This window comes from Atractosteus spatula, chromosome 2 (genome assembly GCF_055471065.1).
Source record: "Atractosteus spatula isolate fAtrSpa1 chromosome 2, fAtrSpa1.hap1, whole genome shotgun sequence".
Taxonomy (NCBI): domain Eukaryota; kingdom Metazoa; phylum Chordata; class Actinopteri; order Semionotiformes; family Lepisosteidae; genus Atractosteus; species Atractosteus spatula.
The window spans coordinates 40,327,201-40,351,050 of NC_142707.1; the positions used below are offsets into that span (position 1 = coordinate 40,327,201).

The 23,850-nt window shown below is 35.1% G+C and overlaps 1 protein-coding gene across 1 annotated transcript in view; it reads right to left on the reverse strand.

Moving 5' to 3' along the window:
* Positions 1-23,850, reverse strand: part of nbas (NBAS subunit of NRZ tethering complex) — a 274,777-nt gene that overhangs the window by 249,507 nt on the left and 1,420 nt on the right. Inside the window, exons 2-10 of the mRNA XM_088938542.1 lie at positions 23,145-23,196; positions 18,605-18,641; positions 18,151-18,228; positions 17,838-17,885; positions 14,582-14,625; positions 11,968-12,101; positions 10,214-10,347; positions 6,722-6,820; positions 950-1,088 (exon numbers count right to left, since the gene is read on the reverse strand). Of these exons, the coding sequence (XP_088794668.1) occupies positions 950-1,088; positions 6,722-6,820; positions 10,214-10,347; positions 11,968-12,101; positions 14,582-14,625; positions 17,838-17,885; positions 18,151-18,228; positions 18,605-18,641; positions 23,145-23,196 (765 nt within the window). The remainder of the gene's footprint in view (positions 1-949; positions 1,089-6,721; positions 6,821-10,213; positions 10,348-11,967; positions 12,102-14,581; positions 14,626-17,837; positions 17,886-18,150; positions 18,229-18,604; positions 18,642-23,144; positions 23,197-23,850) is intronic.

Below are 23,850 nucleotides of genomic sequence, written 5' to 3' on the forward strand. Positions count from 1 at the left end.
CTGCAAAACAAGCAAAACAAAAATTTGAAAATGAATCACATTTTTTCTATAAAAATAGAAATACTTTGGATGCTTATCATAGTGGGAAAGTGGTGTCGACGATCTCTATTTTAAGGATTTATATATTTAAAGATGTATAGAATCACATTTGATGTTTACTGAAATTGACATTATGTAACATTATGACACATTCTGTCAAGCCCTAAATCAGTCTAGATATCTGAGCAGTATATAAAAATAAACACAATCCACATAATTTAGCAATATTAGTAACAGCATGACAAATCTGTAATCTATGTACAGTATTTAAAACTTTATCAATGGGCTCATGCAATCACAACAAAGAAGGTATATAATCAGTGCAGTGCTTCTATTTTATTATCCATTACTAAAATTCAGATTATTATTAGCTTCGCTACTGCTTTTCAAAAACTAAATAAACATAAAATAAACTTTTTGAAGTGTTGGATTAAGAATAATCCCAAAGATGTAGTGGCTGGAGATTAAAATGACAGTTTTGAAATAAAGTTAATAAAGAATATAGCGTTTTATAGATGTCATCATTTCAAATGTCAATATAAAAAATGAATCCACATCATATAATTCTGATCTTTCTAGATCTCTAGCTATTCTATGAAAAGGAAGTCATTCAGTTTTATTTTTACTTTATTTGCCAAAATGTACAATGGGCACCTAGTACGTGACAGATGTCTTAAATCACTCAAAACAGCACATAGCTCCATATGTGGAAAGTAGCATTTCACCTTATATCCACATAACTGTAGGACACCAGCTGTAACCGATTCCCAGATTCTGCAGTAAACTACGTTATTTATCCTGCGTCTTTTATTTTGGCCAAATTCTGAACATGTACCAAAGTGGTAAAGAACCTCCTACCCAGCACAAATCTAAAACATATGAGAGAGATGAATTATTCAACAGTACTTACATAACCCACATCATCCTCATAGCTGGTGACTTGTTTATAATAAGGAGAACCCGACAGAGCTCTCCAGGCTGTGAGACCACATCTAGTTGCTTTAGATGCTTCATTATCAGTGGCTTCACAGCCTCCAACCAGCAGCAACCTGTACAACCACAATTTTCATTTTATTAAGTAGAGAAGAAAAAAAGACACAAAATGTGCATTTGACAGCCTTATCAGCAGGCAGGCACAGTCTAAAGGACTTTAAGGTCTCTTTAAAACCATTTGCATGGCAAGCTTGTAAGAAAGGCCTTCTACAAAAAGCTCCCATGCATCCTATTGACTGCAAAGCCTAATGTCTTTAGATGAGGACCAGAATCGTGGATTTTCATATTTTAATCACTGACATGCTGTGTGGCCCTGAGGCAAGATCCATTATCAGCTTGTGATTCAGCCAGGCTCAGCACCACATATGGGCAACTTGAAATAAGAAATTGCACAACAACCTTTCAGTACCTGGGGCTTTTCACTTGTAAATAAAAGAAGGCTCTCATAAGTTAAATATTAAGTGCCCTACAAATATAATTAAAAACAAAGTAACTAAGCAGGCAATACAGTCTACAATGCATGTAATTAACAGCTTTTTATATGGTATAAATGCACTACAGAAGTGGCAACATCCATTAGAAAAATACTAAATCATTCAGGTTCCAATTATGTAAAGTGTTAGTGTTGTGTGTTTCCTGAGAATCTTACCCATACTGAGTAAGAAGCAAGACATGTCAAAAGATTAAACTATTTTATATTATATAACCTTCTACAGAGCAATGAAAAAAATAACATTGAAATAATAAAGGAAAGTGCTTTGGTAGGCAACAGGCCGGATACAAAGGATAGATGATATACAGTGCCGAGCAAAAGTTTTCATATTTTGGTGCTTGAAAGCTTGTGGTCATGATACTTTAAAACAGCCATTAATATTTTTCACATACTGTACACAACACAAAGTATTTAAACACACAAAGCAAAAAAAAAACTAAAAAATAAAGTCAAAAGCTGATTACTATAAGGAAAATGGAAAAGTCATGACGGCAAAAGTATTCTAGCCCTTTTTTGTGGTAAATGAATTTGGGTTCACAAAATTATTTCAGCAAGCCACAAAATTAGTAAGCAATCATAGCGGTTGACATGATCTCAGAATAAATATTCCCATCTCTCTAAAGTCCCTCAGTCAGTAGGAATTTCAAGCCAATATTCAACCATGAAGACAAAGCAGCTCTCAAAACAACACAGGGATATTTTTTATAAATGCACAAATCAGGATAAGGGTGTAAAAAACATTTTAAATACAGTTAATATATATTTAAGATATATAAAAGACAAAACTGGTTTAGGATGCCATCATGAGATCCACAGTGATTTTGAAAAAATGTCCTTGGGTCAACAATATTTCAGTTACTTTACAATAGGAGCTTGTAGGGAAAAAAAACACATCTAAAACCCCACATGTAGTTTACAAAGCACCTACTGAGACGACAAATGTGTGACAATAGGTTTTGTGGTCAGACAAAATAAAGATTGTGTTTTTTGGTGTAAATGCAAAGTGTTAGTTGACACAAACCAAACATAGTGCATCTCTCAGTCAACACCACCCTTACTCTGAGGCATGGTTATAGCAACATATTTTGCAAATGTTATGTTATAGTTCAGCTTCCCATTAGTAAGAATTAGGAAGCATGTCAAGTCTGAAGGGAATATAGATGGAGCGAATTACTGGCAAACCTAAGAGGAAAACTTGCTTAAAAGGATGAAAATTTACCTTTAACCAGGACAATGTTCCAAAAGCACACAGCTGAAGTTACACCGAAGAGGGCTTAAAAATAAGTAACTGAATGTACTTAAGTGGCCCACTCAAAGTCCTGACATGCATCCTGGAAAGACTTGAAACCTGCTGTCCATAGGCAAACCCCAAGCAACTTAAGAGAGCTTGAGCAAATCTGCCAGGAAGAATGAGCAAGAACTAAGTTGATGTGCAAAGTTGGCAGAGACTTCCTCTAAGTCTTGCTGTAATTTCTGCAAAAGGTCCTTCCACCGAATACTGAGTTAATGGGTCTGAATACTTAAGCTACCAACAGATTACATTTTTTTCTATTAAATTTTGCTGACATTTACTGTACCTTATCTTACTCTTAGACATTTTCAGTTTCAGCATTTAGAATTTGAATAAAATATTAAGAACACTTCTTGGAATTATTTTGAAATTTCCCAAATGGGACAACACAGAATGTATTAGTCTTGTTTTTTTTAATTACTGTATAAATATGTAAAACTTTTTTTCTAAGAGTGTAAATTAATAAGACTGTCCAAATATCAGGAGATGTTTTTGGCTCTATGAGTTAAGGCAATAATTACAAAAACAAAATAAATAACAGCTAAGAAAATCACAGAAACTATAAAGTGCAATTTTTAAAAACCTTTAAACTACTCCTGTTTTTACACAGTGGTAATTAAAATGACGTAATGATATATAAAATGCGAAACCAACAAAGGAAGCTCTTCATATCTTGCTTTTCTTATTCCTACATACTAAGCAAAGCTGAAAAACTTGGACTGTAAACCCTAAATCAAAAATTCTGACAAACTAATGAAATATTGAATACATACTGCCCCCTTGTGGAATTCAGTATTTAATTACAGCTGCTGTACCTGCTGACATTTTCATTACTCGGTGAACACTGGGGAATGTACATATGAAATATCTACTGCTTTTCTATGTTTTTTTTCTATATAGCTAGTGCTCACATTGGAATACACAGTAATGTGTATTATTCATTCTATCATTAGCCACAGGGACAGAGACATTCATTCACCTGGCCAAGACACAAACAGCTTGCACAGAATGCTAGAATATATATAGAAAAGATCACTACAAATCCTTATAATGACAATTTTCAAAAGATAATAATGGTATGAGAAGATGAACACTATTTTGTCTTTTACACATTCACCGTATATTAAGTCAGCTTTAAACCAGTGCACTGCAGCATAAACTCATCGATGCAGCATAATGGGAAAGGAAAAAAAACTGCTGGGAAGGATAAGGAGTCTGACTGAGAAAATGATTTGTATGGTGAGCAGAAGAGATTAAATTAAAATTAACTGCATCCTATTCAGTCTAATGTAGTGTGCCATCTGCCACACAATGTTTTAATAAAACTTAGCACACAGATGAATGTAAAAATGGAGGATGTTTTTTCAAAACACCACCACCGGTTACTAAGGTGAATTTAAAATCCACCTCAATGGCAGAACCACAAATCTTATAAATGCCTGAAATACCAGATGTTTAATTTGCACAATATTTTTAACATGCATACTGTTCTAATACAGGCCCTTGCCACATAAGGTCTTTTTACCCTTGCCGACTGTTTTTATTAATCTCAGAATATTATCCTGCAATTTCCTAAGGAATTACAGGGAATCAGTTTCAGCAATGCTTGGGTAGTTTTGTCTAAATGAATTACAATAATCTGAATTATAGATCTTAATCATATAGTGCCTATAGAAAGTCTATAACCCCTTCACCCTTTATCACCTTTTGATGTGTCAGTGCCTCAGAGTTCCATGCATTTAAATGAGGATTTTGTTCCTCTTATCTACATACTATATTCCACACATTTAAGTAAGAATATGTTTTATGGGAAAAATATGTTAAAAATACAAAAGTGAAATATCATAATTGGATAAGTCTCCACTGACTTAATACTTAGTGGAAGCTTCTTTGGCTCCTTTCAGTTCTGAATCTATCCAGTTAGGTGTCAACCAACTTTCCACGCCTAGATTCTTCTATACAAAACTGTTCAGGGCCTGTCAAGTCCTTTGATAGCATTGAATTTTGGGCTCTGTTCCTTCAAGGACATTAACACATTTTTGATGTCCCTATCCAATCGAGTGTAGCTTTGGCCATGTGCTTTTTGTTGCTCTCTTGTGGAAAGACCAATTTTAGTCTCAGTTTCAGGTTTCTTGCAGAGGGCAGCAGGTTTTTTCTTTGCTCCATTCATTTTCCCTTCTACATCCGGAGATATGGTCCAGTCCATGCTAACAAAAAGCATCCCCTTAACATGATGCTGCCACCACTATGCTTCACTGTTGGGATGGTATTCTTTGAGTGATATGCTGTGTTTGGTTTGTGCTCTGCATTTAGAACACAAAGTTTCATTTTAGTTTTGTCACACCACAAAACATTTGGCCACGTTTGCAGTATCACTTAAATATTTTGTTGCTATTTTTCAGCAATGGTTTATTTCTTCCCATCCCGCCATATAGGCTAGATATGCAGAGCGCTTAGGATATTTCCCAAGTTGCCTATGGCCACTTGTTAGCATCTCTGATCAGTCTCCTTCATGCTCAATCATAAAGTTTGGAGGTATAGGCTGATCTAGGCAGGATCTTGCTGGTGCCGTACACCTTCCACTTCATCTTTATCATGCTACAAGGGACATTCAACGCCCTTGAAATGTTTATACCCATCCACCTGTCCCTCTCCACAACTCTGTCCCAGAGGTCTTTGTAAGCTCCTTAGTGCTCTTGGTTGGGTCTTTGCTTTAAAAGGCACTACCCAGCAGAAGGATTCTTTGGGGACTGTTGAATTTCTGCTGAAAGTCAATGATTCACTACATTTGAAAACAGGTGCAGACCAATTAACTTGGCGTGTGATTCTGAATGATGGATTTCATTTGAGCTAATTTAGGATTGCTATTACAAGAAGGATGGACACTTATCCATCCAAGTTATTTCAGTTTTTATTTTTAATTTGCTAAAAAATGAAGTCATATTCAGCTTTTCCTCCTAGTTTTTCTTTTTTACTGAAACTTATCATACCATAGATGTCTTCAATTTGAGAATTCAGGTTTTGAACATTTATTTTTTTATTTTACAAAATTGACATTATAGGAATGAGTAAGAAGGGTGGATCCTGAATTCTTTTTCAGGACACAATACACTCATATATAGTAGATTCATTGTTGTGGCTCAATGTTGTGGCTGAAAAGAGACTTTGAAACACAGGGAGAGTCACATAGTCATTCATCAGTGGCTGAAGTGTGGACTATGGGATTAATCAACTGTGAATTCTAGAAGGTGCGGGTTGGGTTTAGCACTCATCCTCACTAGCAGAGCACTATTGAGACTGGGGGGCATTCTTGGCGTGCCACGCACCAGCAAACCCAATGACCAGCTAGGCACATGGAAGCTTGCATTGCTGTCAGAGCTGCACTACTTTTCATAACAATGCTAATTCTCCCAGAGGAACTTTGTTATCTGCAATGTGAAAAATGACAGATGGCTCTCAGAGATGCACACTCTTGATGATAGCATTCCTTACCCACCATCCTCCATAGAGGCACAAGAACTGATTATCAATAACCACATCAAATTTTGGTGGTAATAAAAAAAACATAACAATTCCATTAAAAATTATGTTAGGGGAAGACATATACAAGAAATATTTAAAAGAAAAATAATAACTAGGAAGCATAATCTGAATCACAAAGAAAGTAACATGCAAGGACAATACTCTTTCAGTGAATGAGGGATGTCATGCTGATATTTACTTAATGCTTATTTGTTATGGTTGCTCACACCTCAGTCAAGGGAAAGGAATACATAGGAACATCATTAAAAAAATGAAGACTATGCACATACATCTGTCATACCTTGCCAAAGCCTGTAGATTGAGGCAGAAATATTTCCTCTCCTTCAGCATTGAAAGGTGTTATCTTACAAATGTTTATTTACCTGTGGCCATGGTGGTATATTGCTGCTGTAATTCCATGAGAATAATGCGTTCCAAAGCTGAAACTATGGTTTTCTTGGTAGCTCTGGTTGGTCCCCACACTGTCAAAAATAATAAGAATACACAATATTAGTAGTAACTGAGTATAAAGAAAAAGTGTGTGATAATTATAAAATCAAACATATTGGGGTTAAATAAAAAAACAACAATTATGACACTATGGCAATTATGATTAATCATGTGGTGTGGCACTGCCACTGTGAGCTATTATATGGGCTATAAAGGCCAAGAGAGAATAATCAGTATTTTATGATTAAGAAAGTTGGATCTTAATGAGTAATCAGAATGATGAGGCAAATTTTGACAAAAGCTATACACCAGTAATAGCCTTTATTGATGTTGTACCAAAACTTCATGAAATGAATTGTACTTAATTAAAATGCACAGAAATTATTAATATGTGGAACAGAAAAGTTTCAGATGATCTGAAAATGTTTTCAAATCCTAAAATGTTGGAAAGGAACGGAAATTAGGATAAATTTAGGAATTTATGTTTCTAGATTCAAATTGACAAAATGTATTATGCTTTTTAGGAAATGGTTTATGTGTTATAGGATGAGTCCCTGCTTAGTATCAACACATCATTAAGAGATAATACATTAAAAGATGTTTCAATATATGTGGTCAAATAAAGATTAAATAGGTTGAAGGCAACAGACAAGTTCTATTTGCTTAATTTCGTAGCAGTAACATACAAGCACAAGGTTATTTCTGAAACTAAGGACAGAGAACAAAAACAGATTAAAAAATTATACAGATGAATTTTGAAAAAAATTTTAATTGAAATCTCAATAAGTCCATTTAATTAGGAGCTTAAAACAAAAAAAGCCATGAATGAGGCTTGCTATGCCAAGGGTATCCAGTTCCAGTCCCAGAGAGCCATAGTCCTACCTATTTTTAAGCAGCTTTAAATGTTCAATGAGAAGAGATCCAGAAAGCATTTCAGCTTCTCCTAATTAAACCAACAAAATTTAAAAAACACTAGCTCTCCAGGGCAAAGCCTGGACACTGCTAAGTCATATAAAGTGCAAAGACAAATGATTTAGATTAAGAGGAACACAAAATTGCAGTTTTTAGATTGTTCGATCCATTTGAGAATGTTTACAGAGAACTGACAAAGGACCACTTACACGAGTCCTCTTACCTGCTCTCTTAAGGAAATTATGGTGAGATTTCTATTAATTCTATGAATGCCTGTGTCCTGTGTACTGCATATTAGAATTAAATTTAAAAATTTAATCAGTCTTTCAAGTTTATATTTAAATAGAAACCACACAGGGACTATACAGAGTATCTAACTTTGCTGCTAAGTGTGTTAAATCATAGTTAAATTGTCTGTTTTAAAACATTTGTACAGTATGTACCAGATAAACATCTTCAGTACTGTCTCCTCAGCCTCTAAAAATACCATTTATTTGACCTTAAAATAATACACACCCACTAATGTGGACTGATACTTGCACTTTCAAGTACTGGGCAAACAGTACATACTGTGTGTTATAGAATATCTCTGGAGACAATTACTTGAGACAACGTGGTCCACCAGTGCTGTGTTATTTGTGAGAAAAAAAAAACAACAACAAAAAATAGAGCTTTAGTATTCAAAAACAAATTTAAATTCTACAAAAAAAAACTTTGGTACTTCAAAGACCACCTTTGTATATAACAAAACCAATCTATTGATATACAGAATTCATTTTAAAAGCAAAGATTGCCACAGAAGGTCTTAAACACATAATACTTACAGATGTTACAATAAGGATGCAAAACCAAGGATTTTGAAAAATCACTTAACATACACGATTCCCTGCTTGATATTCTTAGACAAATGCACAAAATGTACTCTGATTAAATGATCCAGGTGTCTGCATCCCACAGTAACAAAATCTGACACAGAATATGCTTGTCGTCACTCTTAGATAAATTAAATACAGCCTATTTACAGAAATGTTAAATGGTTTTTGGTTGGTTTTAGTTCTAAGTTGAATTTCAGGCAGTCATCAATTTATGTAGGGGTTACATTCTTGAACTTGCTACAACCCAAATTCTATGCAAGTTGGATTCTTGTAGGTACTGTATAGGGTTTTTTAGGCATAATGATCCCAACATTTACGATAAAACCTAGGCATCAGAGACATGACAGAATCCCAGGAATTTAAACCCAATGCCCCAGCACTGCGAGGTAGTAATGCTAACCACAGTGACACCATGTCACCCATGTTTATCAGTTATTACAACTACACTTTGGAAAGAAGAACAAAAATAAAATCTGTTATGTTAAGGAAACTTAGACTAAAACATATTTAGGTGGCCAGGTTAACATTATACCTCAGCTGGGTATGGGGAACTAGAACTCTCAGCTGAAACAATCTTGCAGGTTTTATACTTATCTTAAATTGGCTTTTAAGTCTTGAAAAAAAAACATACAAGGCAAATGAAAAACATTTTACTTTATTAATTTGGGATATGATGTCTCTGATGGAAAACATTTCCATATTCATATTTTATTAACTTTATTCTGTAGTTGTAAAATTGCTAGTTATTAAGAGGTTCCTAAGGTTTGTTACCAACCTAAAAGTTAATAGAAAATGAAAAATAAAGCAGGAATACTGTCTATATATTTGCTTTGCTTTTTTAAGAACATTATTTTAGCTAGCACATTCCTAGGTTATGGTCAGAAGGATCATTTTCCAATCCAAGCTCCAAAATACCTCCAAATATCAAGTAGATAATTTGCTTAACTGCACCAATATAGCCCTTTTACATTTCAATTCAGAATCTTAAGAACCTTCATTGGACAGCAGCCCTCTAGACTAACTGCTGGCCATCAGCTCCATAAACAAACAAAAACAAAACAATATGTAAATATTAACAGAATTTACAATCATTCACAGCATAACTAATAATGACTGCAGTAAAACCAAATAGGCAAAATAATTCAGCTTAGCACTGAATAATCTATACATCCACCTCAAATAACTTCATCCAAAACAAGGTCACAGTAAGCCAAATGCTGTAAACAACGGACGCCTGACAGGATACACCCTGGATGAGACGCCAGTCTAAAAGGCACACAGATGCATATGAGCTCACTCTCACATGAGGGACAAGTTTTGTTAATTAAATGTGAAAATAAGCCTTTTGATTGTCATAAGAAACCAAAACACGAAGTAAAAATCCAAGCTCCAACAAAGAGAACACTTTAATTTCACATAAAAGGCTCCTCGGTCTGTAACTGAATCCAGCAGTGCCATGTCACTATGCCAGCCCTAATCCATTTCATTCAAAATATATGCTAAATTTAGAATTCCTATTCAACTAGTCATGACATTCATGCCACTACTTCTTTTTCTGACACAAAAGCTTCTATATTAACAGATTTATTGCAGAAATCTTTCTTTAAGTGTTTGTGCTTTGTTTTTCTTTTCATTTACCTGACAAGATAACTCTTAAGATGTCCTCGATAATTAACAACAAGTAGCTCTGCTGACCACTGGGCGCTGGCTGTGCACTCCAAAAAAATTAGGCCTGCCACAGCATAGCTCAAGTCACCTGAAGAACTGGTAGCCTGTGGGAAAAAAAAATCAACATGCTGAAGGGTAAGCAAATTTAAGTTACATGATGTTGTGCATTGACTGAGGTTTTATGAGGTGGATTAATGTTCTAAGGAAACTCAGGGATGACGACTCCCTGTGATTTCTGAAGGCATCCTCTAAATATACTGTATTCCATGCATGGGTGAGGGAGCGCAACAAAATTTCTCTCACAAGAAAAGAGTGAGGAAGGGATTCACAGGAGTATAGACAGAAAACCCTAGAAAGGCTGCTAGAGAAATGTACATTTAGAATGAAATTTGTTTTTGTATAGACTTTTCTGTTTCTCCTTTTGTGGATTGTTTTTAAATCATTTACCAGGGCAGTCTCTTACCAGAGTGATCCTTGCATTCAGTTTGGTATTAAAAGGTAGGATTTGGAGAAAGAACCCTTCAACAGAGGCAAAAGAGCAGGTTTTGTATGTGAATGCAACTTTAGAACTTACACAACCAAAGTGGAATATTTCCTTAAAATGCAATCAAAAAAAGTAATTTCATCTCAGATCATCTTCATGGAATACTTCAGGTTAGGTTCTAGTAGTGTAAGTCCATGAGAATATCAGGAACTTTTTTATAATAGTAAATATGAAAATGTAAATATTATATTAACTGTTCATAATTTTTTGTAATGTAAGTTATTAATATTTAAACGTATTAATATACAGTGCTATATATACAGTATATACTCATATCCCGGTTGAAAAAAAACTAACAACAATTTATACATTTTGATAATGTACTGTAAGATAAGCAGCATATGCTAAGTAGCTAGATTTGCTACTATAATCTTAGTAGAATTGCACACAGATTATTTTTCCTTGTGTCTCCTTGTATTTCCTAGTATATATTTGATAATGAGTCCATCCAACCTAGAATTCAAAGCCCCCAGGAACCACAGATGCAAATTACCCCTATAAAATAACATACCCTTCACCATATTTCTATGTGAGATTTTCTACAGGAATATCAACTGTTTTGTATCCAACATAAGGCTGATGCCCTATGCCTTGTCTACAGATTTCAAATGCTGCTATATTGCATTTTAAGACATAGTTCCAATTATCATTCAGGTGTAATCTGGTAAATTTGAGTCACCTCTTTTAGTGGTTTCTCCCTTTACACAAACTTTCTGTTGTTCATCTACACTTACACATATTTGTTACTAATCTTATAACAGTTAATATACTATCGATTCATTATCTATTATGAGCTAATGTTGCTTACCGAACATTTACAGTATAAAGAACCTATATAAACCATTATAAACCACTATAAAGAAATCCACAGAAAAATGAGAGCAAACACTAGTTAGCAAACTAAATTAGTATACAGAAATACCAGTATCACAGAAACTCTGATTTGTTAGAAGAAATTCTTGTACTGACAGGAATATTAACAGAGGCACAAATAAAAAGACCAACTGCCTCAGACTGCCAGTATTCAGTGGTTATAAATTTTAATGAGAAGCCTCTGTACAGTTTCATCTGCTTCAGGCTGATGTTTTCAGTCTCTTTTTCATGCATTAATCCTGATACAAAATAGGTACCCAGACTATTCCTACAGTATATAATCTGTTTTAATCCATAAAATGATTACCGGAGGAATAATGAAAAGTTCGCTCCCCATCAGGTCAAACACCCTCACTGTCCCTGTGCTTTCAGCATATGCAAGAAGAGTGCAGTCATGACTCCAGGCAACTCTCCTCCACTGAGGATTGGGATCTTTAGATACTGTGGGAACAATCAAACAAAAAATGTTTAATATTTCAAACAAATTGCCACCTGAAAATCTTAACTGGTGCCCAATTAAAATTTGAAAGAAGTGATTTTTATGTTGTCTTTATTTTGTCATAATGTATCAATGTCTTGTTTTCAAAATTCAGCCCATGGACAAACGTTTTCTTGGGATTTGCATAGTATTTTTTTTCAACCATCACAATTGTATAAAACAGTAGTGCCCCCTTCAGTTGTTTTAGCAAAAAATGTTTCAACTCAAACTGGAAATCTTCTCTTGTAAAGTAAAAAATTGATTTCTTTTACTTAATATAATCATAGCTATCATTAATTCACTCTGTGGTAAAACTGGGAAAATAATCAAGATGTGCAAAGTGCATAAACAGAAAAAGTTTCGAAAATCACAGCAAACCTATTTTGAGGAAAGCACAAAATAATATAAAAGGATTTTTTCCCAAACAAATAAAAGTAAAATGTATTGTCAAATTCTGCAGTTCCCATGACAACATACAACTTGGGCTGCAGGGCTGCATCCAGAAAAGAATAAAAGTGAAACATGAAATGCGACTGAGACTATATATTCAAGACATGTAGAATTCCAAGACTATATATCTCAAACAAGTGAATTGATTTATGATAATTCTCTTTTAATGATTTGCACTAGAAATGAATGACAGTTTGAGTCAAATAAAAAAGCCACTAACTTGGATAATGATCTGGCTAACATTATTACTCTTTTAAATTCAGCTGTAGCAAATTCATCAAAATCAATGACAAAGTACAGTATTCTTAGATAAATATGAAATACTGGAGTGCATTTTGAATTTCAAACTTTCATTAATCTCTCGGTTTCTTTTTTCTCATTTTTCATTATGACAAGCTGGAGTAATGAAATTAAAGTGACCTCTGCAGTTGACTTTCATCCTGTAATTTGCCTCTCATTAATTTTACTTCAGTACCATACTGTATCTAAGTATCAAAGCTAAACATTAACACGGTACAAAAGGGATGAAGATAAACCACATCAGTCATACAGCCCTTAACAAATCAGAAAGGTCCAAGTTAACAATGAGTGATACAATAGGAATTCCACATTCACAGATGTGCTACAGTATGCATCCAATCAGGTGAATGAATTAATGGGAAAACAAAAAAGGAAAAGGTGATATGCTTTCAACGGGTGCAAGGCAGGATACACACCAGACAGGTCATCAGTCCATCACAGAGCAGACACACACACTAAAACCTAGTGCCAATTTTCCCAAAAGCCAATTAACCTATCAGAATGTTTTTGGATAGTGGGATGAAACTGGAACCCCCATAGGAAACCAGTACAAACATGGGGAGAACATACATCTTAATGCAGATAGCACCACAGGTCCAGAATTCAACCCAGAGCCCTAGAGCTGCAAGGCAGCAATGCTAACCCCTGGTACCACCATATCAACCTCACACGTACAGTATTAATCCTACATAATACTTTTTTACTACTAAACATAAGATAAGTGGACCTTTGTAGTTTTGGTTTCAGGGGAAAAGCATGCTGAATGATGAGTTTTCCATCCCATGATTCATTCCATCCTCATTCTATCATTCCCATAAACACTGACCTTTTTAAATCCAACTCTATACTCTATAAAACAGAACACATACCCACTGAAAGAAAATAATGGGATGGATGGCTTCATAATCACTACAGGGTGCAGGGTTTAAAATTCTACATGTTCTAAAATTTATAAAACAAATAAACCATTAAACAAGACTCAAAATGTTAGGATACCAAAAACATACAAATATGGAAAATATGTTCGGAGGTAATCTGGAATGAAAGAAGTGAAAAAATAAATCGCTATTATTGTGTCTTATCAAATCACTGTGGCAATTCATTTGGCCGCATGCTTAACTTTAAGCACAGTACTTCATTAATTACTATAACGGAGTTCTGCATCCTGCATGGGCTCTGATTAACTTCCAATCATTTTGCAGCTGGTTTCTAATTAATTATCTGTCAACAGAGACAACCAGGAAACTTTGCATGGAATGCCATCTCAGTGCTGCATTAACTCAACCAGCACATTTTTGCGCTGCAGGAACAAGATTCACACTGCAGGTTTACACAGCATCAGCGAAGCAATTTATTTTCCTCTGATGTATGCATAACTTTTCGACATCTGAGAACTCGTTATTTCTAAATAAATTAACCAGTAATCTTGCTCTAAAGAAGGAAAGGACGTTTTTCAAGAAATATTCAATGACAACATTAAATTAATTAGAAATAGCAATTTTAACCTCATTCCCTAATCTAAAGCCAGTAATTTCTCATGATATTTTTTAGACATTCTCCGCAAATAAATTGTCAGACTAATTAATTTACAGTGGAACAGGTAGTCCATTTTCTCATCTGGAAAAAAGAACCTTTATATTAAGTTCCAACGCAAAAAGGCAACATTAAAATAATAATTTAATTGAAACATTACCTTGACATTTTCCAATGACTGAACCAAAATCATCTCTTGCAGATCTAAATGTTTAACAAGATAAAGTATTAGATGAGCAGAAAAGAGCAATGGTCACAAATTTTTGGCAACAAATAATGCAGTCAATACCATCTAAACCAGTAGATTTTCTGTCTATACGCAGATTTTTTACATTAGAAATCTACATTTTTACCACTCAGTACACCTCTTGTTGGGTTTAATATGCTTTGTTTCTCTTTATACTATTATTTAGAAACCAACGTAATACTTTAACATGGTACTGTTTTTGTTATTACTTCTTAAAATGAAACAAGGAATACTGTGAAATAAGTAAATCGGCATTTCATTCTACCAAGGTGACAACAGCAATTAAAAGACCATTACATTAAATAAGACAACTCTCAACCAAAGTATTTATTCAATTATATTTCATTTAATGCTTATTTTATGTTTGTCTGGATGATTTGAAATTAATTGTAAATTAAATGCAGAGATATAGCCATTAGTGGCAACATATTGTCATATATGAATTAAAAATATACATTTAAATACAACGCAAAAAAAGAGAAAAAAACATTGTACATTATACTATTACAAAAAATAAGAAAAACATTGCACATCATTATATTGCACATGTACAGTATAACACATAACAACATGTAACATTTATAACACAAAACATATTGCACTCAAGTGGGTTGTAAGAGTCAGAATTGTGTTTATCCTTGACATTTGCGTTGACAGCTTTAATGGATAGTGGAACAAAGGAATGTTTGTATCTGCTTGACTTACATTTGGGAACCCTAAAACGTTTGCCAGAAGGAAGAAATTGATATTCAAAGTTGAGGATGTGGAAAGGATCTGATATAATTTTTCCTGCCTGTTTGATTATGGATTTTTTAAAGATTGTCTACAGGGAGGGGTGCTATTTCACTCCCATGACCTTAAAAGCTGTCTGGATGAGGCGGGTAATTTGTGATTTAAAATGAACTGATAGATTACCAAATCACACTAAAATACCATATCTGATAATGCTCTCGATTACAGCACGGTAAAAGAGCAACATTACTTCCTGTCAACCCCAAACTCTGTTAGTCTTCGCAGGAAATATAAGCACTGCTGAACTTTGGAGAAAACACTCCATGTTGAAGATATGCCATTACACTCAAATGTAGCATGTGCAAATTAATAGCAAAAAAGCAAATTTCACCCAAGCACAAAATCAGAACTCAAATAACAAGAGGCAAAATTTTCCAATATTCTGCGTTTACTAATATTATTAATGCGGTGGTCACAGGTTACGAGGGTAATATATGGGACACAAAGAACCCAAGCTAGGAGGTTAATAGTACTACTCATACTTGTAATAGGATTATTACGTGTGATAATATTTAGGACTGCAGACTTTCTAACTCCAGAACGTATGGAAGCAGAAATTACACTACACCGCCAGGCCACAGGACTATAAATAAGAGATTTGTTCAAAATCACTCTCTTGGTACAAGACCTTAGCTCTAAGGCAATGCCCCATGTTATCATGTCCCTACATTTTATATGCCTTACTTAAGGCCTTGGTTAAAATATTTTAGATGGAGTCTTTCAAGACAACTGACCTTAAATATTAAATATATCAAGAGAAATATGTATGCCAAAAATATTAAGTCACATAGTAGCAAACAAAGGTACCCTTCATCTGACACCTTTTTCTTAACTAAGTCATTCAGAATTTTTTGTTGTAAATTGAAATTTTGTACTTTATTGAAAAATTATCAACTGTAAAGATGGGGGGGGGATTACTAAATTAATGCAACTCTTTATGATGTCAAGAATATTTACGAGCAACAGTTTACTCAATGGGAAAAATATAACTAGTGAGTAACAGTGAGAGTGATTTTTTAAAGGGTATTTACCTTGTGATTGTTTAATATTATTCAGTATTACCGACACAAAAGATATTAACTGAGTCCTAAAATTCCTGCCGGTGAATCTACTGATAGCACTCTGAGGCTGACACAAGAAGGGTAGTAGTTTTAAATGGATAAACTGTGGGGTGAGAGTATTAAATGTACCCTTAACTCTTCAACATTTCAGAATACAATTTCAATCAAAGGCCTTTCAATTAGGCATAGAAATCATCACCTGGCCAAGTGATTTAAGTTTGCTGTTGTAAGTCATGATGTGGCACTAGCTAAAGCAACATACAGTACAGTAATTTGGTTATAGTACATTCATGTGCTGGATAATTTTTCTTTAACACTTCAAGTGATGTGACACTTTAGCACTATATAATATTTTTTATTCATTTCTGGTTTAAAAACTTTGAAGACGTATGAAGCTCATACAAGGCAGGCTATATTTCACTGGCTTTTAATACATTTATGAATGTTTCAAGAAGTGTTTATCAACAATACTGCAAAATGAAATGAGAAACAAATTATACCCTCCAAAAGTATTTCAATCCATCGAACGTGATAATTGTTTTTTATTAATGACAATGTTCAGACTGTTGAAAACATTGGCAATTAATAAGTATGCAGAGTTACTGTTCTATCCAAGAGCAGCAACACAAAAAAAAAGTTGATAAGAAATTAATAATAGCTGAAATGGGTTTTAGCAGCTGTAATTCCTCCTATATGATCTTTCAAGACATTGTTTTTAAATTTAATGAACACATTGAGAGAAACTGATTTAAATGTCTTAAACAATATTCAAACAAAGACTTTTTTTCATTTTTTTGCTGCCAATGTTGTGTTTAATGTCTTTTTATTAATGTTTTTATAGTGATAGTTAGCTGATGTAAACCAGAAACGTCAGGCTATTAAAAATAAAGGAGTAGAACTGGCTGGTTAAAATTAAGATTGGTATGCTATATGGAGAGTTACACTGCAAAGCGTTATGCAAAATATTTAAATAGCTTTAAGTTGCTGGTGTTGAGAATCACTAAGTATTAGCTTTTTTCCCCATTTATTTTCTGAACACAAAAAGCAGAAAGAAAAACACCAAATAAATAAGCTTTTCTGATAAAATGTCATCTGAGAAAATGAAATCCATAGCCATTAACAAGATACATAATGTAAAAAGAAAGAAAAACATCTACTGTTTCTATTTCTAGGGTTTAAACAATAACTTAGTTTGCATGAAATAAGATATTTAATATGTACGAAAAATGGACTAAATAATTACGCCCTTTCCACTAGAGATTATTGGTGCTGTAGTTGATAAGTATAAAACTGAACTGTAAAAAATAACCAGTTACCTGATTTCCACACACTGATCTTGTACAACAGCCAGCAGTTTTCCATTGCTATGAAAGAGAGTAGATTGATTTACTTTTAGACATTCTATGAGACATATAGAACATATTCTGTGTTTACAAATTACAAACCAACACTTTATCAGGACTTATCAAATAATATGAAATTTCATTTAAAAGCATAAAAATATATAAAAACGTTCTCTTGTAGCTGCCCTATAAAAGATCATTATTCTCACAAACACATTTTTAAATGTGTAACCCTGATTAATAAGCCTTAATGTGTGCATTGTACTACAAAGTTAATTAAGATTACCTTGCAAGAACCAGCTGCCAGTTAATTTCTTTACTGACAAGACGAACAAGTCCGGGAGGCAGAGAACAACTTGAAGGACTATATATTAGAAGATAAAGCATTTATATGTTAGAAAACCATATCTGAAAAAAGGTCAACATAAGGATAAATAATTACCACTTTTAACTGCTGAAAAAAGGCATCACATGCCATGGGCGATACGTTAATTAAAAGGCACAATTAGTCGAGTTTAAAATATTGAGTTAAATGGAGTGTTGTTATAACCAGCCTGAACACAATTTAATTAGAAAAGTCTTTGTGAAGAATAAGATTCATTATTTTTCCCTATCGGATTCTGGTGACAGTTCTACAGAACACCAAAGTGAAGGTATTAAAATAGGTACCTTTTTCTTGCCAAACAAAAAATTGTCATTACACCAAATACAGAACACGAAAAATCAAATACAAAACTTACCTGTACCAAAGGTAACTCAAAATAAATTTAAATGGACCTACAATAAAATGCAAGAATAAAGGTTAAAATCTGAAACTTTGATGATACTTCATATATAAATGTACTTCACGTGATTATAATAGTCCTCTACTTCCTCTATCAGTCAGCATCATTGTATGTACAGATCCAGCCATTCAAAATGAGTGGGGTTTCGAATCCCAGTCACTGCTGAGGAACATTCTTTTTCCAATTACAGAATGTACGTTGTAAACTGTTTATGGTAGGAAAATGGAGGACAGGCTGATAGAGAGCAATGTGAGAGAAGTGTGGAATGGCATGAGGAAGATCTCCGGATACAAGTTGTCCGGCGGCCAACAGAGTGAGGGAGGCCCAGAGAGGGCCAATGAGTTGAATCTTTTCTTTAACAGATTCGATACAGGGTCCACTGTCCATTAACCTCACAGGCCTTCACCTCAGTCACCCCATCATGAGATCCCTCCTACTCCTACTCCATCTTCCCCTGCCCTCCACGGCCTATCCATCACAGCTGACCAGGTCAGAAGGGAGTTAAGGAGACTCCATGCAGGGAAGGCAGCGGGTCCTGACGGTGTCAGCTCCAGGGTGCTAAAGATCTGCGCGGACCAACTGGGTTCAGTGCTGCAGTACATATTCAACCTCAGCCTGAAATTAGAAAAGGTTCCGATGCTCTGGAAGACATCTTGCCTGGTGCCAGTACCCAAAAAGGGGCACCCTAAAGTCTTGAATGACTACAGACCAGTGGCACTGACATCACACCTAATGAAAACTCTGGAAAGGCTTGTACTGGACCACCTCAGAACCCTGGTGAGTACAGCACTGGACCCCCTGCAGTTCGCCTACTGGTCACACTTGGGAGTGGAGGATGCAGTCATCTATCTGCTACACAGAGCTAACACTCACCTGGAGAAGACGGGGAGCATTGTGAGAGTTACGTTCTTTGACTTCTCCAGTGCCTTTAACACCATCCATCCACCTTTACTGAGAGATAAGCTAAGGGCGGCGCAGGTGGACACTCCTCTGGTGTCCTGGATTATAGACTATCTGACCTGCAGGCCACAGTATGTATGGCTACAGAGCTGTGTGTCCGAACAGGTTGTTAGCAGTACTGGGGCTCCACAGGGGACTGTCCTTGCTCCATTCCTGTTCACCTTTTACACCTCTGACTTCAGGTACAACTCTGAGACATGTCATCTGCAGAAGTTTTCGGATGACTCTGCAATTGTGGGGTGTATTAGAGAGGGGAGGTAGGAGGAATATAGGAGCTTGATTACCAACTTTGTGGAGTGGTGTCATCTTAACCATCTCCAGCTTAACACCAGCAAGACCAAAGAAATAATCTTGGACTTTCGAAGGAATAAGTCTCCGCTGAACCCTGTTTCCATCCAGGGTGAGGACATAGAGGGCGTACATTCCTACAAGTACTTAGGGGTACACCTGGATGATAAGCTGGAGTGGTCTGGTAACACTGACGCCCTGTACAAGAAAAGTCAGAGACAACTCTATTTTCTTAGGAGGCTCAGGTCCTTTGGTGTGTGTGGAACACTGCTACACATTTTTTATGAATCAGTGGTGGCAGCGGCCATCTTCTACGCTGTTGTGTGCTTGGGCAGCAGCATCATGACAAGAGATGCAAATAGGCTCAATAAACTCATCAAGAAGGCTGGCTCTGTGTTGGGGATGAGCCTTGATCCCATGGAGGTGGTGGCTGAGAGAAGAATGCTGACCAAGCTCACAGCCATCATGAACAACACCTCTCATCCGCTTCATGGGACTGTTACTGGGCAGCGGAGCACTTTTAGCAACAGACTACTCCAGCTATGGTGTTCAAGGGAACGTTTCCGCAGGTCTTTCCTCCCGGCGGCTGTCAGGGTGTATAACGCTGCCCTAGGCTAGGACTGTTAGCCCTTCATTTGCTCTTCTATGGACAGCATGTTTGCTCCATTGTACTTTTTGGACAATCAGTCTGTATAAACCTATGCACATTTTGTACATATTTTATTGTTTTTACAGTGACTATGATCATCACATTTTGCACACACCTATGTATTTATTTTTATTTATTTATTTATTTTTATTTATTTTGTTGTCTTTTGTTTTAAAACTATTCTGATGTCTCTTTTTGCTTGTCTCGGGCTGGACTGCTGTAACACATCAATTTCCCTACGGGATTAATAAAGTCTTATCTATCTTATCTATCTAATAATTGTATTATTGTAAAACAATAAACAATTGTAAAACTTGGTATTACAGTATGTTAAACATTAAACTGATTAAAAAGTAGGTATATTTTATAAAAGCAAGATTGCTCAGTTGTACAAAAGTACACAACCTTCCACCTTCTTCATAAATATTTTAATTATGCATAAATATTTTATGCATCATATTCTTATACTTGGTAGCTTACAGTGGGTTGTGGTTTTAACGTGTTTGTTCTAACATTATAAAGCTTATATGCTGTACTTCATAAAAAGTTATAACGTTTTATCCTTTTCTAAGAAAATGTAGTAAGAACACCACTTGCTGTTATTGTAAAAAAATACAAGTTGTACTGATTTAATACCACTTAATAGTAATATTAATATAGAATCGTGTAACTAAGAAGCTAAAATATCACAAGTGGATTTTTAGGAAACATTTTTTTTACTTTTATTGTCCTTATAGTGGTCTTGGGCAGTTGATTGTGATGTAGCACACTGCACCCAGGCAGTTCAAAGCCCGATCTGAGAATTACTTTTGGTTTGTTTCTTACATAGTCGAATACAAAAAAATACTCCATTATAGCTTGTTGTTGAGATTGTGTATCTGGATGAATTATTATAAGTGATGGTTTTGTGATTTTGTGATTAATTCGAGATTAGGAATTAAATATTTCACACATACTTTGAAACCATACGGCTTTGGAACGGCGGGAGGTGAAATCCGGTGGGAGGAGTTGGCGGTATTTTGATTTTCCAGCATGAACCGTATTCGCTACAATACTATTAACAAGTTTCAGAATTATAAAAAATAAGCCTTTGTTGAATTTGCAGGAAAGACAAAAGGTACCTTTTCAGAAGTCGTGCACTGCTTGCAAATTGTGATGATTTTGCAAATTTTGATGATGTTGACAAACCGCTAATTTTGGTTGAAGAATTTAAAATCTGTACTGTAGCTTTAATTGAACAGAAAGTAACCTTGCTCTTACAAGCGGCTCTGTTAAGCAGAGTTTGTTTTAACACCCCGCATCCTTTTAAATGAGTTTTTAATCACCTTTTTCTGTCCAGGGTGGGGTGGGGAGTGGTGTTGGGTTGGGCAGATGGAGAGTGAAATAAATGACCGCCAGCACTACCAGCATTTTCACTTTCCCCTGGTGCAAGATGATAATGCGCTGGCGGGCACCAAGCAATCCCTCCCAAGCTCTTTCAGAACACTTTAACAATTACAGCAGATATTTCACACCTGAAAACAAGTTTTTTTTTTATTTAACTGGGAGTGTTAACAGGGCGCACAGTGAGATTACTGAGATGGATAATTGTAGTAAATATGTTGACAAATATCTGTTTTTTTGCTTTCACTAGGCAAGATAAAATTGTATCCAGTTCTGAATCATCTACGTGACGTTGCCCCCGTGACGTTTTTGGGGAAGGGGTTTTTGTGGGCAGCATTACTCACAGTGTGGTGACCATAGAGTTTACTTTTTATAAAGTATATAAACTTAATATAGTCAGGAGCATGTAAAATCCTTTCCAAAAATAACCGCAGTAAGTGACCGAGTGAAAGACTTTGATGCTTAAAATGTTTATGAAGAAAGTGGAATACTGTTGTGTATTTTTTATTTAAACTATCGTTTATGACCTTCAGAGACATAATGCTCCTCTTAATGTTATGCTCAGCTACCAAACTTTAGTTGTAAAATTCCATATTAATATTCCATATTAAGCAGATTTAAACATGAACAGAAAAGAGAAGCAATAGTTTTAGTAACAACCAATGCACAAGTGCCACCTGTCCATCATTTTGGAGAGCCAATCACGTACTGGAGTAGGCTGTAGATATTTTCCCGCGGTACAAGGTTTTACCGCGCATTTTGAATGGCTACATCTGTACATAATAAAGCAAAATTAGACAAGCATACTACATACTTTAATATTTTATAATGACAAAAGGATTGGCCTTTACACAAACTATATAGTTTTTGAGCTTAAGTTTTAAGTTAGGCAGTGGTAAGTGCACCATAAGTGGTAAGTGGTAAGTGTCGGTAGTTTTACAGACAAATAAGAACAGGAAAAATCCTTACTAAAGTTAGGGAAAGGATACAGTGTGGAGACAAAAAGGAACAGTAGGAGCTCCAAAGAACACCACTTCATTTGAATAATTTTGAAGTAATATGAGTTAGAATAATTAAAATGTAGTTCCTTAGGAAGGAAATGCTACTGTGCATTTTAAAAAAATGTTAATAATTTTACTGAATGTGACACTAAATAAAAGCAAACAGAGACATAAGTCCTTAAAAGATCGTAAGATATATGAGGTGTTTCCATACCTGTTACTGCCTTTGTAATCAGAGATGAACTCTGCTCTCTGTTCCCTCGCAGCTATAAAAAAGGCAAAAAAGAAAATATTAATAAACATAAGTAGTTCAGGTGGGTAGCTGTGTCAGCATGCGTAGGCTGCAAAGGGACCAATAATAGGTTTAATCCCTGCTGAAAAGAGAAGAAAGGAAACGTTTCAGCTGTGGAGTGCCCACTCAGCTTCTCTCCTGCCTCTTCCACACTCCCGGCTTTTGTTCTCCCATGCCTTATTAGCTGTCTACTTTCCTCTTTTTCTCACACCCGAAGAAGGTTTCACAGACGAAACCTTGTTTCCCTTCTTCTGTTTTCAGCATGGAATAAACCTATTACTTGTTCCTTATAAATAAACATATGCATACACATCAGGACATACAGAAATCAATACAGTGTGTGTGTTGTTTTAATTTGCAAAGGAATAAGTAAAGTAATATCCCGATTAAATAAAATATATAGTGCATAGAAAACTTTCAAAGTGTATTTAATTTTTTATTTACAAAATAACTAATACAAGTACCATATCAACATTCAGCATTTCAAACAGTAGATTGCAACAATCTACTTGATTGTCATCACAATTACAGTACAGAGCCATAGCCAACAGTAAAATAAAATAAAAAGGAACAAGTAATACGTTTATTCCATGCTGAAAAAAAGAAGAAAGAAAACACGTTTCGGCTG